This window comes from Panthera onca, chromosome D2 (assembly GCF_046562875.1).
Source record: "Panthera onca isolate mPanOnc1 chromosome D2, mPanOnc1 haplotype 2, whole genome shotgun sequence".
Classification (NCBI taxonomy): Eukaryota; Metazoa; Chordata; class Mammalia; order Carnivora; family Felidae; genus Panthera; species Panthera onca.
Genome location: NC_138349.1, coordinates 81,780,399 through 81,793,735, shown reverse-complemented (window position 1 = coordinate 81,793,735; position 13,337 = coordinate 81,780,399). Strand labels below are relative to the sequence as shown.

General features: G+C 43.9%; 2 protein-coding genes across 5 annotated transcripts in view; one reads left to right on the top strand and one right to left on the bottom strand.

The window, feature by feature from the left end:
• The window catches only part of LOC132685555 (uncharacterized), a 107,241-nt gene extending 95,639 nt beyond the window's left edge, over nucleotides 1-11,602 (bottom strand). For all 3 annotated transcript variants that reach the window (XR_013550413.2, XR_013550414.2, XR_013550415.2), the window contains exons 1-3: nucleotides 10,852-11,602; nucleotides 4,341-4,616; nucleotides 1,642-1,966 (exon numbers count right to left, since the gene is read on the bottom strand). The gene's annotated coding sequence lies outside the window, so the exon portion shown is untranslated. The remainder of the gene's footprint in view (nucleotides 1-1,641; nucleotides 1,967-4,340; nucleotides 4,617-10,851) is intronic.
• Nucleotides 11,488-13,337, top strand: part of MINPP1 (multiple inositol-polyphosphate phosphatase 1) — a 47,563-nt gene continuing 45,713 nt past the window's right edge. Inside the window, exon 1 of one of the 2 annotated variants that reach the window (XR_009613200.3) lies at nucleotides 11,488-12,537. Coding sequence is in view for 1 of the 2 variants with exons in the window: in XM_060643001.3 (XP_060498984.2) it covers nucleotides 11,508-12,537 (1,030 nt within the window). In the remaining variant the exon portion in view is untranslated. The remainder of the gene's footprint in view (nucleotides 12,538-13,337) is intronic. The other variant, XM_060643001.3, reaches the window with a different exon arrangement.

Sequence of the window (13,337 nt, the reverse complement as noted above, 5' to 3'; positions counted from 1 at the left end):
ATCAATTGAGATGACCATGTGGCTCTCCCCAACCTTCGTTCTATTAATGTAGTGATTGATTTTGTATGCTGAACCACTATTGCCTAAATCCCCCCTTGGCCGTGGTGTATAATCCTTTTTATATGCTGCTGAATTTCATTTGCTAGCATCTGTTGAGGATTTTGGTGTCTATATTTGTAAAGGATAGTGGTCTGTAGTTTTCTTTTCTTGTAGTGTCTTGTCAGACTTTGATATCAGGGTAATGCCAGCCTCAAGGAAGGAATTGAGAAGTATTTTTTCCTCTTCTATTCATTTAATAGGCCTTTCTTTGTTGGGAGACTTTTTTGTTCTGTTTTGCTTTTGGTTTTGGTTTTTTGTTGGGAGATTTTTGATTGTTGATCTAATCTTCTTATTAAAGGTCTTTTCCGATTTTCTATTTCTTCTTGAGCCAGTTTTGGTAGTTTGAGTGTTTCTAGGCATTTGTCCATTTCCTCCAGGATGTACAATTTATTTGGTATACAGCTATTCCTAGTATTCTCTTATGCTGTTTTTTTTATTGCCGTAGTCAGTAGTAATATCTCCTCGTTCACTTCTGATTTTAGTAGTTTAAGTATTCTTTTTTTACTTTCTTAATCTAACTAAAGGTTTGTCAATTTGTTCATCTTTCCAAAGAAACAGTTTTTGGTTTCATTGATTGTATTGTTTTTTCATTCTCTATTTCTGCTCTAATCCTTATTATTGTTACTTTTTCCCTCAAACTCAATTTAACATATCCAGGAATTAATTTTTTCCTTAAATGCCTAAAACATAAAAATAAATAAATACCTCTGTGCCATCAGAGAAAGAATAGCCTATTTGTTAGATTTACTGCTTAATCCACATGAACAGCTCTCATATAACAAATAGAATATTACCATGTCTTTATGAAGATGTTCAAAAAAGGCTTAATTAAGGTCATGGGAGAGAACAGCCCAGACTGGATGTTTAGGCCATTCGCTTAAGACTTGTGTCCAGCTGAGAGAGACCAATGCCATGAGCCTCTTGGGTATTTACAGGAAAAACTGAAACCAAGCCTCTCATTTTTAGACTGTGATGTCATCATGAAACACCTTATAACTGGGTCTGGTTCTGAAGAAGACAAGCATGACAAGAGTCCTCTGATATCCTATGAACAACGATTCCTCCCCTTGAGGGAAAAGCATGGATCTAAGTGATGCCAGTACGGTAATGTGGATTCCACCACTCTCCCCAGAGATGTGGCTCCTAAGTCCCTAGGACTGGCTTTCTAGGGCTGTGCTTGGGAGAGTTGCCTTCTCTGTGAGGTTCAATTGTATCTCCTGCTTAGCCTTCACACTTCACCTTGTCTGACCCAGATTACCGTCACCGCCCACACACCTCCTCTTCTTCCCTGTGCTTCTCATGCTTCCTAAACCATGATCATTCTGAGTGAGAGACCTCGGTCTAAGGAGCTGGGATCAGAAAGTCACCATCTGGGATTTGCTTTTATTCTCAAGAGGTGACTTCAGCAAGATCAAGAAAGGCACAACAGGACGTTTAACCTAAGGGGCTAATGAGGCTTAATGGGCACTTATACCAACTAGGAGACTTTCTGCGGAGAATAATGAGACAAAGGGTAGTTTAAACAGTAAAGATGGGTATTACCTTAGACGCCAGGGCGCCCACGGCAAGCACACTCCTGGGTTACTTGATCAGCTCCACAGTATCACGAAGGGATCGGGTCCACATTCGGCCGTGTCATCTTGCTGTGTTGGTCTTGTCTGCAAGCTGGCTCCTGTCTGCTTGCAAGATGCCCGTGGCAGGTCCCGTCATCACATCTGCGTGTGACAATGACCAGGGCAGTTGCCTCTTCCTTATGTATACTGTTCTCACTCACTTTAAGAATGAAGTTTTTTTTAAGATTATATTTAAAATTATTGGCATCTCGGTGCTGTCCATCTCTTTCGTCTTTGCGAACCATCAGTCCAATCTATCAAAAACAAAATGTTGGTGTAAAATAAATTTTTTTAAATAAGTTTCATGGAATAGTTGTTGAGTGAGCTGGGGATTTGAGGTGCATAGAGGGAGAAGTGCATAGACTTTTAGAAGGTGAGGATCTACTGGGGCTTAAATCCTGCAAGAACAGAAATTTGGAACCAGAGGAAAAATTTTGAGTCGGGATTTCTTGGCCTGTTTTTTTTTTTCTTTGTTTGTATCTCCTTAATTCTAAAAGAATTGTATTCTATAACTTGCCTTGGCTAAGTTTTCTTAATCTTATATTCTAAACTGTCTCATTTAATCAATAAGAAGTACTCCACCATCTTTGAAATACCCATTTTAGGCATTTCATTCACTGAATACCATCTCCTTTCCTTCCAGAATATTGAACTGTGCCAACTGCAATACTCCTTTGAGTCATTAGGATCTCCAATCCACTGATCCTATAAAGTGTTGAGTGTTTATTGCCCCATCACTCGTCTTTTTTAGAACCAAAACAACTTTCTCAGAAACTGCTCAGTAGATGGTCCTTCATATCTCAGTGCCTAGAATTGAGTGACATGTTTTTTTGTTTTTTTTTTTTTTTTTAAAGAGAGAGAGAGAGGGCACAAGTGAGTGAGGGGCAGAGAAAAAGAGGGGGAGAGAAAGACAGAATCCTATGAGAGGCAGAGAGAGACAGGGAGGGAGAGAGAAGCAGGGTTCACCTGAAGTGGGGCATGAGCTCACCCAAAGCATGGCTCGAGATCACCCCCATGAGGGACTCAGACTCACAAACCGTGAGATCATGATCTGAGTTGAAGTCAGATTCGGATACCTAATGACTAAGCCACCCAGGTACCTAACATGCTCTTTATTTAACCAAAACTGGCAAGAACAATATAGTTACCAGGATTGGTTTAAACCAATCAGGACTCTTCCCTTAAGTGGGGACAGAGTGACCTTCCTTGAAGGTGAACACGTACACACATTGATTCCAAGAAAAAAGGCAGAATGAATGTTGAGTGGTTTACTAATAGTAACTATTATAGCGTTATATGCAATATTTATACTTTTAGCCCCACCTACAAATGACACTTTTTGAGGTCACTGTTCATTTGTAAGGAATGGGGTAGGTGTCAGGAAAAGAAACACAAAGATGGCTCTTTCCACTGAAACATTCCAGAACTGGTTCTACTAAGTACTAGTTAGATGAGACGACTTTAGACAAGGCACCTAACCTTTGTTTTGATTTCCACATCCACAATGTCATGGATAGCTGGGAAGGTAATTATATTGCATAAATACAAAGCAATATTATTACCACATTTCACCTTCCCATACTGTCTGCTCTATGTCATTTATTCATTCATACTTATACCCTTTTAACAAATAATTGCTGACAGTCTACTTAATGCAAGGCATGAATATCTGAGAATCAACCAAGTTTTCACCATGGCTCTTGCATCTAAGGTATTAACTAATGAATGATTTAGCAATAACTGCTTTATCTCCTAGAGTACAGAATCAGACAAGGCAGTGCAAGATATAAGACAAAAAAGGCGGGGGAATGACGGGTGTTGTTTATGGAACCATAATGGTTGCTTCAGTTGGAGCAGTTATCCTGTTTACTAAAAATGCTGCCACCAAGTATGTGAGTTCATAGATGCCTACACTGCTTTCCTAGCTTAGAAACACCTACTGATACACAGTATAGGCAAAGCAACCCAACCCAAGAAATACGGGTTTATGTTACAAGAAAACAGTGACAAAACCTGAAAGATTGGTTCATGTGTGGGCCAGTGAGACAACGTGAAACTTATTAATATATTAAAGAAGAACTAATAAACTTTTCTCTGAAAGTTCTCTGTTCTTGGGAATAAGGAAATAACGATGGCTTTAAAGTCAGCTAACCAATTATCTTAAAGATCTAATCACTCAAAGAGATCTTCCCATTTTGGAAAGCTAACATTTCGGGGAAAAATAAGATGTTTAAATTATTGCCGTTGTCTATGCTTGTTCTTGAAAAACACAAGGAAGAGGAGAAATTTTTACCAGGATTTAGAACACATTATTCATCTTTGTGATGGGATAACAAGACATTTTGGAGGGGACTTCTCAAGGAAATGATGTCTCTGAACAACAGTACTGGCATGTACAGGAAAATCCTTGTAGACCAGGACCAGAAAGTGAATAGCAAAGCACAAAAAGAATACTGGCAATTTAAACACTTAAAATAGTTCAATGGATATAGAACCAACATTCGATGGGAAGGAAGAATTTCCAATATCAAAATCTTAAGATGTGTCAAGACACTAGACGGGAACTTTTGTCACTGCAAAATAACTCCCATAGCAAGGTATAATAGAGAATGTAAAATAAAAGGTCACCTCTATTATTGTGCATGGTTCATTGAAGTTTTCTACTCATCAGTTGAAACACAACGTTGTTAAACAATTCAGCGTAGCTTTCATATGCTGGTGAACAACATAGTGCTCAGCTATCAGTGATGATAGCATTCCTTTCAAGCCAAGGTAGTTTATCTCTGGAGTCTGGTGGTCTATCGAACCTCCACATTCAAGCAAGGTTGAAGGGACTGCTGTTGAAGCATGGATCGTACCAGCCCCATCCATACATATGGTCCCTTCTTCTCTTGGCTATTTCTACTGCAATAAAAAACAAATAAGCACTAAATCAATGACCAGGAAAGGAAAAGTGAAACAGCAGGGCAGTAAGATACTAGAGTTAAAGCTTTCTTGGCACAGGCACGAAGTTAGTTGCTTAATGTAGTTGTGAGATCACAAAGATCTATGACAAGCTGGCCATTGTCAGTTTACTTGGCTAAAGGAAAAGCGACAATAAGAAACATCTTAATTGTGCTCAGTAAACATTACATACTGATTTGGGGCCAGGAACTATAGCACATCTTTATGTAAACTGCTTCATTTAATCCTATCAACAACCCTATGATATAGATATTATCCTCAGTTGAGGCAACAGTTTAACTTGCTCCAGATCTCACAGATATTAAGTGATGCAGCTGGAATTTGAAAACCAGAAAGCCTAATTTCAGAAACCATGGTTTAAATTTTTTTTAAGTTTATTTATTTTGAGAGCGGAAGAGACAGCACAAATGGAGGAGGGGCAGAGAGAGGGAGAGAATACCAAGCAGGCTCCACACTGTCAGCACGGAGCCTGATGCAGGCTTGAACTCATGAACCCTGAGATCAGGACCTGAGCCATAACCAAGAGTCAGTCGCTTAACTGACTGAGCCACCCAGGCGCCCCCAGAAACCATTTTTTTAATCAATACTTTCTATGCTTACACAGACAGTCTACCCTTCCCCCCATAGTATTTACCCTTTTCCTTTCTTTATTGTTTCTGCATCAGAAAGCCATCTTCTTTAGGAACCTTTTTTAAAAACATTATAGATGTAACTTAAAATACTATATTTGACATCATGCAATCTTAAAAGTGGAATGACTATTTTAGAAATCCTATGAATAATCTGGGAAAAATACCGTATTCTTTAATATAATGGATGGATTAGAAAAGCTCTACATTTTTTAAATTTTATATATTTATTTTGAGAGAGAAAGAGATTGAGAGAGTGGGGAAGAACAGACAGAAAGGGAGAAAGAGAACCCCAAGCAGGCTCCATGCTGTCAGCACAGAGCCTGATGCAGGGCTCAAACTCCTGAACCAACTCATGAACTGTGAGATCGTGACCTGAGCTGCAATCAAGAGTCAGATACTTAACCCACTGAGTCATCCAGATGTCCCAGAAAAGTTCTGCTTAAGACAAATTAGAATAATGTAGAACAACAGAATTGAACTTTTTTCTTTTCCACTCTGGGAGACACAACAGGCAACGTCCACTTCTGGATAAAATTGCACTACCGCAAGCAATTCAAGTCTTCTACGCTCTGTTGGATTCCCAGAGCTGACCACCTAACTTTCTGTGTTTCCCATTCCTCTCAGTTGTAAATCCAAGCCATTTCCATATTCTGAAGACCTAAATCCTACTGTCCCATCTCTTTAGTCTTGCGTCCTAAGTCATTGAGGAAACTGAGGCCATCAGCTTGAAATCCATCAATTCCCTCCTGCTAAACCAAGAAAATTTATCAACCTGTGCGTCCATCCCTCCAATCTTCTCTTGGAAAATAAGGTCTCCTCTTGTTTCAGTCCAAATCAAGTTCTCTGTGCTCTTGGTTCCATGCTCTGTCACCTCTTCAAGGAACCCAAACCATTAATTTTCCATTCAACTTCTTGTGTTATGGTAGATTTGTCAAATACATTGCTATCATGCTCACAACACCATAGGAGAGAAGGCAGCCCATCCACGGTCTTTGCCAAGGGGCAGCCACGTTTTATACCATGCAAACTCCTGGGTACTAGCTGAGTACGGGTGGCAACTATCTCAAAGAGCAGCCAACATACAGACATGAAACGATGAGCAGGGCCTGTTGCCTAAACAATAATAAGAGAATATTATGAGAAATTATATGCCAATAAAATGGGCAATCTGGAAGAAATGGACAAACTCCATACATATACACTACCAAAACTGAAACAGAAGAAATAGAAAATCTGAACAGACCCATAACCAGTAAAGAAATAGAATTAGTAATCAAAGTCTCCCCAAAAACAAGAGTCCAGGGCCAGATGGATTTCCAGGGGAATTCTACCAAACATTTAAGGAAGAGTTAACACCTATTCTCTTGAAGCTGTTCCAAAACATGGAAATGGAAGGAAAACTTCCAAACTCTTTCTATGAAGCCAGCATTACCTTGATTCCAAAACCAGACAAAGACCCCACTAAAAAGGAGAACTGTAGACCAATTTCCCTGATGAACACAGATGCAAGAATCCTCAATAAGATATTAGCCAACCAGATCCAGTAATACATTAGAAAATTATTCACCACGACCAAGTGGGATTTATACCTGGGATGCAGGGCTTGTTCAATATCCACAAAACAATCAATGTGATTCATCATTATCAATAAAAGAAAGGACAAGAATCACATGAGTCTCTCAGTAGATGTAGACAAAATACAACATCCCTTCTTGATAAAAACCCTCAAGAAAGTAGGGATAGAAGGAGCATACCTCGAGATCATAAAAGCCATATAAGAAAGACCCAATGCTAATATCATCCTCAGTGGGGAAAAACTGAGAGCTTTCCCCCTAAGGTCAGGAACAAGACACAGATGTCCACTCTCGCCACTGTTATTCAACATAGTACTGGAAGTCTTCGCCTCTGCAATCAGACAACACAAAGAAATAAAAGGGATCCAAATCGGCCAGGAGGAGGTCAAACTTTCACTCTTCACAGACGACATGATACTCTATATGGAAAACCCAAAAGATTCCACCAAAAGACTGCTAGAACTGATTCATGAATTCAGCAAAGTTGCTTGATATAAAATCAATGCACAGAAATCAGTTGCATTCCTATACACCAGCAATGAAGCAACAGAAAGAGAAATCAAGGAATCGGTCCCATTTACAATGCACCAAAAACCATAAAATACCTAGGAATAGATATAACCAAAGAGGTGAAAAATCTAAACACTGAAAACTATAGAAAGCTTATGAAAGAAATTGAAGACACAAAAAAAATGGAAAAAGATTCCATGCTCCTGGATAGGAAGAACAAATATTGTTAAAATGTCGATACCACCCAAAGCAATCTACATATTCAATGCAATCCCTATCAAAGTAACACCAGCATTCTTCAGAGAGCTAGAACAAATAATCCTAAAATTTGTATGGAACCAGAAAAGACCCCGAATAGCCAAAGCAATCTTGAAAAAGGAAACTGAAGCAGGAGGCATCACAATCCCAGACTTCAAGCTATACTACAAAGCTGTAATCATCAAGACAGTATGGTACTGGCACAAAAACAGACACTCAGATCAATGGAACAAAATAGAGAACCCAGAAACGGACCCACAAGCGTATGGCCAACTAATCTTTGACAAAGCAAGAAAAATATTCAGTGGAATAAAGACAGTCTCTTCAGCAAGTGGTGCTGGGAAAACTGAACAGTGACAGGCAAAAAATGAACCTGGACCACTTTCTTACACCATACACAAAAATAAACTCAAAGTGGATGAAAGACCTAAATGTAAGACAGGAAACCATCAAAATCCTCGAGGAGAAAGCAGGAAAAAACCTCTTTGATCTTGGCCGCAGCAACTTCTTACTCAACACGTCTCCAGAGGCAAGGGAAACAAAGGCAAAAAATGAACTATTGGGACCTCATCAAGATAAAAAGCTTCTGCACAGAGAAAACAATCAGCAAAACTAAAAGGCAACCGACAGAATGGGAGAAGATATTTGCAAATGACATATCAGATAAAGGGTTAGTATCCAAAATCTATAAAGAACTTATCAAATTCAACACCCAAAAAACAAATAATCCAGTGAAGAAATGGGCAAAAGACATGAAGAGACACTTCTCCAAAGAAGACATCCAGATGGCTAACAGATGCATGAAAAGATGCTCAACATCGTTCATCATCTGGGAAATACAAATTCAAACCACAATGAGATACCACACCTGTCAGAATGGCTCACATTATCAACTCAGGCAACAACAGATGTTGGCGAGGATGCGGAGAAAGAGGATCTCTTTTGCATTGTTGGTGGGAATGCAAGCTGGTGCGGCCACTCTGGAAACCAGTATGGAGAGTCCTCAAAAAACTAAAAATAGAACTACCCTGCGACCCAGCAATTGCACAACTAGGCATTTCTCCACGGGATACAGGTGTGCTGTTTTGAAGGGACACATGCACCCCCATGTTTATAGCAGCACTATCAACAATAGCCAAAGTATGGAAAGAGCCCAAATGTCCATCGATGGATGACTGGATAAAGAAAATGTGATCTATATCTATCTATCTATAGATAGATAGATAGATAGATAGATAGATAGATAGATACAATGGAGTATTACTCAGCAATCAAAAAGAATGAAATCTTGCCATTCGCGACTACGTAGATGGAACTAGAGGGTATTATGCTAAGCGAAATTAGTCAGAGAAAGACAAAAATCATATGACTTCACTCATATGAGGACTTTAAGAAACAAAACAGATGAACATAAGGGAAGGGAAACAAAAATAATATAAAAACAGGGAGGGGGACAAAACAGAAGAGATTCTTAAATATGGAGAACAAACAGAGGGTCACTGGAGGGGGTGTGGAGGGGGGATGGGCTAAATGGGTAAGGGGCACTAAGGAATCTCCTCCTGAAATCATTGTTGCACTAGATGCTAGTGCATCTACAACTACCAACTAACTTGGATGTAAAAAAAAAAAGAATGCCAAAAAAAAAAAAAACTTCTCAAAAGCTACTCACTGCTTTAAGAAGAAACCCATTTTAAGTAAGATGAGAAGATATTTATTATTAGAAAATTATGAAATGATCTTTGATGCATGTCTTTTGAAAGTCATTCACTTTAATGTTCAAAAGTAAGGTGATACATTGTAATTGTTAGAGACTTCTGCATCTTAGTGCAGGAATAATAATACATAATATCAGTGAACATTATTAATGATAAAAATACTATTTATAGCACCCTCTTATATAAATTTTAAATATCATCTCTGATTCGCACAATAATCCCACAATATAGGTTCTAATAATTCCTAATTTTCAAATAAGGAAACTAAGGCTCAGAGGACTTGAGTTACTTCCCAAGATCACTCAGTTAATGCTGGGCCGAGCTTGGAGTCTGGATCTAAAGCTTCTACATATATTCATTGTCCTCTTTATACTACCTCTGGCTTTTTCCTAGCAAAAACCATGAAGGCGTTGCTTAATTTCATCATTTGTTACCTTGTCATAACATCAAAATGATAGGAATAGGTTTAACAAATATATAAATCAGCATAATACTAGCAGATGAAGAATGAGAATGAGAAGGAAAATAAAACTGGGGGGGCCTGGGTGGCTCAGTCCGGTAAGCCTCTGACTTCAGCTCAGATCATGATCTCACGGTTCATGAGTTCAAGCCCCACGTCAGGATCTGTGCTGACAGCTCAGAGCCTGGAGCCTGCCCCATATTCTGCATCTCCCTCTCTCTCCTTGCTCCCCCGCCCCACCCCCCCACTCTGTCTCAAAAATAAATAAACATTTAAAAATTTTTTAAATTTAAGGAAAAAATCAAGCTGGGGACAAATTTAGTGTAAAAGAATGTGTGCCAGCGGTTCTGTATGTGGTTACATACACATACAGATCTAAAGATCAGTCATGGGAGGCAATCGTTATTAGGCGCATATATTAACCAAAATATAACGACATACATCTGGTACAAATGCTTGCTGAATGCACTTAGAAGTATTATCAAGCATTTCAGCCTATAAAATGTCAAGGTTAGGGGTGCCTGTATGGCTCAGTCCATTAAGCATCTGACTCTTGATTTTGGCTTAGGTCATGATCTCACCGTTAGTGACATGGAGCCCTGAGCCCAGCTCTGCGCTGACAGTGTGGAGCCTGCCTGTGATTCTTTCTCTCTCTCTGTCTCTTCCCTGCTCGCACGCTCCCCACCCCTTGCTCTCAAAATAAGTAGATGAACTTTTTTGCTTTTAATGTAAGGGTTAGGAAGTCCGCAAAGAAAAGGTTCACCAAATGTTAATTTGAGTCAAGTTCTTGATCGGTGGCCACAAATATTCAGACGTTCTACAAAATGGCCTAACAAAAAAAGAACACCTGTCCATGTGAAGATGACTTCCTGCTACGAATGTCTTAAAATGTGCAGCGTCCCAAGTTAGAATCTATTGGTGATTTTCCACCATTTTCTTCAGTGGCTAACATTCAGAGGCACACCTCTCTGAACCAGAGAGCCACATACGCCAGGAGAAAAGAGGTAAAGATGCACGCGGGCTTACCAGGGGCAGCGTGGTAGCGTCTTTGAAAGAAAAGCGACCTTACAAACACAGGATCCAAATTTCCTTCAATTCGCATCACCGTAGGACTTCTTCAATCTTTATTCTTTTCCCAACTAGCGCACGAAATGGTGTTCAAGTGGAGAAACCAAAGTGTGGTTCCGATTTATGATTTCTCCTCTTTTCTTGGAGCAAAGATTCTGAGCAAGAACGTATGAACAAACCTAGCCGCTGACTGGAGTATGGAATTACATGGGCGCAGAGTTTGCTCCATATAGCAGGTTAGCTCACACTTAGTAACGCAGTCAACCTGCTGGGCTGTGACTCAGGGCGCCCAGGAGATGACGGTCGCTGTGTCTCTGCTCTGTAAGCCTCTGGTATCAACGAGCACAATCCCGGGGTGCTGTCTGGCTGAGGTCAGCTCCTCTGGCCCAGGTCCCAATACCACCAAAGGCTCGGGAATTAGACTTCCTGCAGGACAGAGCCTCTTTCGGGTCCCCCTTGCGCCTCGCCGTGTGCTATTTTCAGACTGCAACCGGAGAAGAGCCTGGGGCTCCGGGAGGCACGCTGGGGCGGGGCCCGGGGAGCTACATTTTTGAACAACCGCCTCAGGTGCCCCGGCCGTGGGTGGTTCAAACACGACGTTTTCAGACACGCAGATGAACGGGGCGGGGCGGGGCACGAGTCAGCCTCGGGAGACTCGGGCTCAGTCCCGACGCATTCCCGCCGTAGAAATTCAAAGAGCGGGGGCGCCCTCGAGTCAGCCTGGGAGGCGCCTGCTACGCGGAAGCTCGCCCACGCCGGAGGCCAAGCCGACGCCGGCTGCCCCTCAGCCACAGGTCTCCGAAGCTCCGCGAGCGGCCGTCCCGGCGCCACCGGAGCCACAGGCGTCCCGAGCCCCTCGGCGCTCCCCGCCCGCGCGCCCGCGCCGCGCCGCGCGGCGAATCCTGGGGGCGCAGGCCGGAAGCGCCGTCCGGACCCGCCCCCTGCCCGCCGGAGCCGGAAGTTGCGACCCCGGCCCGCACGTCGCCCCTCGCGGGCCGCGCCGCACCATGCTCCGTGGCCCCCCGCGCCTCCTCAAGGTCTCCGTGGCGCCGGTCGCGGCCCTGGCTGTGGCGCTGCTCTCGTCGCTCTCGCGCTGCTCCCTCCTGGAGCCGGACGACCCCGCGGCCTCCGCGCTCAGCCCCTACTTCGGCACCAAGACCCGCTACGAGGATGCCAACCCCGGGCTGCTGCCGGACCCCGAGGCGCCGCGGAGGGACCCCGAGCTGCTGGAGGACGCCTGCACGCCGGTGCAGCTGGTCGCCCTCATCCGCCACGGCACCCGCTACCCCACGGCCAAGCAGATCCGCAAACTGCGGCAGCTGCACGGCCTGCTGCAGGCCCGCCCGTCCGGCGACGGCCGCGCCGGCCCCGCCGGCGGCCGCGACCTGGGCGCCGCGCTGGCCGACTGGCCGCTGTGGTACGCGGACTGGATGGACGGGCAGCTGGTGGAGAAGGGACGGCAGGACATGCGACAGCTGGCGCTGCGCCTGGCCTCCCTCTTCCCGGCCCTGTTCAGCCTCGAGAACTACGGCCGCCTGCGGCTGGTCACCAGCTCCAAACACCGCTGCGTGGACAGCGGCGCCGCCTTCCTGCAGGGGCTGTGGGAGCACTACCACCCCGGCTTGCCGCCGCCCGACGTCGCAGGTGACAGCCCGGGCCCGGGGCGGGGCCCCCTGCCTGGGTTCCTCCGCGCTCTTTGTCTTCCCCAGCCATCGGCTCACCTCACCTCCCCCCGTCTCCGGAGCCCCGGCTCCTCTCCGGGCTCCCCTCACCTCCCTCTGTGCCCCGGAGCCTCCGCCCCTCCTCGGACTCCGCTCACCTCGCCCCCCCCTCCCCCCCCCCCAGCACCCCTTCAAGACTTAGCGACCTCCGGCTTCCAGCACACATTCATTTGTCCTTTGATCAGGTGTCGGCGGGACACAGCCGTAGGTGTTGGGGCGTTCGACCAGAAAGGAGACGGAGGGGGGCACTCTTTGATCCACCATTCCCTAATAGAAGTGCGCCACCTCTGAGCACCCACCTTCGCCTTTCCTCCCTCCCTGGCAGCTAGTTCCATAGTTGTGTAGTCGCGCGCACTTGGTAAATACAACCTGGGACTTTTCTTCCTCGGGCTTTGCTTCTGATACTATTGGGTTGTTTTGTTTTGTTTTCCTTTTTACGTGCCGGTTCTTGACCCACATCCTGCTATAAGGAAGCTACTCTCAAACTTTCTTTACTGCTGTGCTTTTGATGAGGTTTTGGGCGATGGTGGGGTGATCCAGAGCCTACGGCCAAGAAAATTCTTGAAGACGTCTTTGGTGCAAAAAGGTGATTTTATTAAAGCAGGGGACAGGACCCGTGGTCAGGAAGAGCTGCACTGGGGTTGTGAAGAATGGCTGGTTTTAGACTCCGGAGATGGGGAGATAAAGTCAAAAGGGAGGCCTCCAGAGGGACCTTGGATGCTA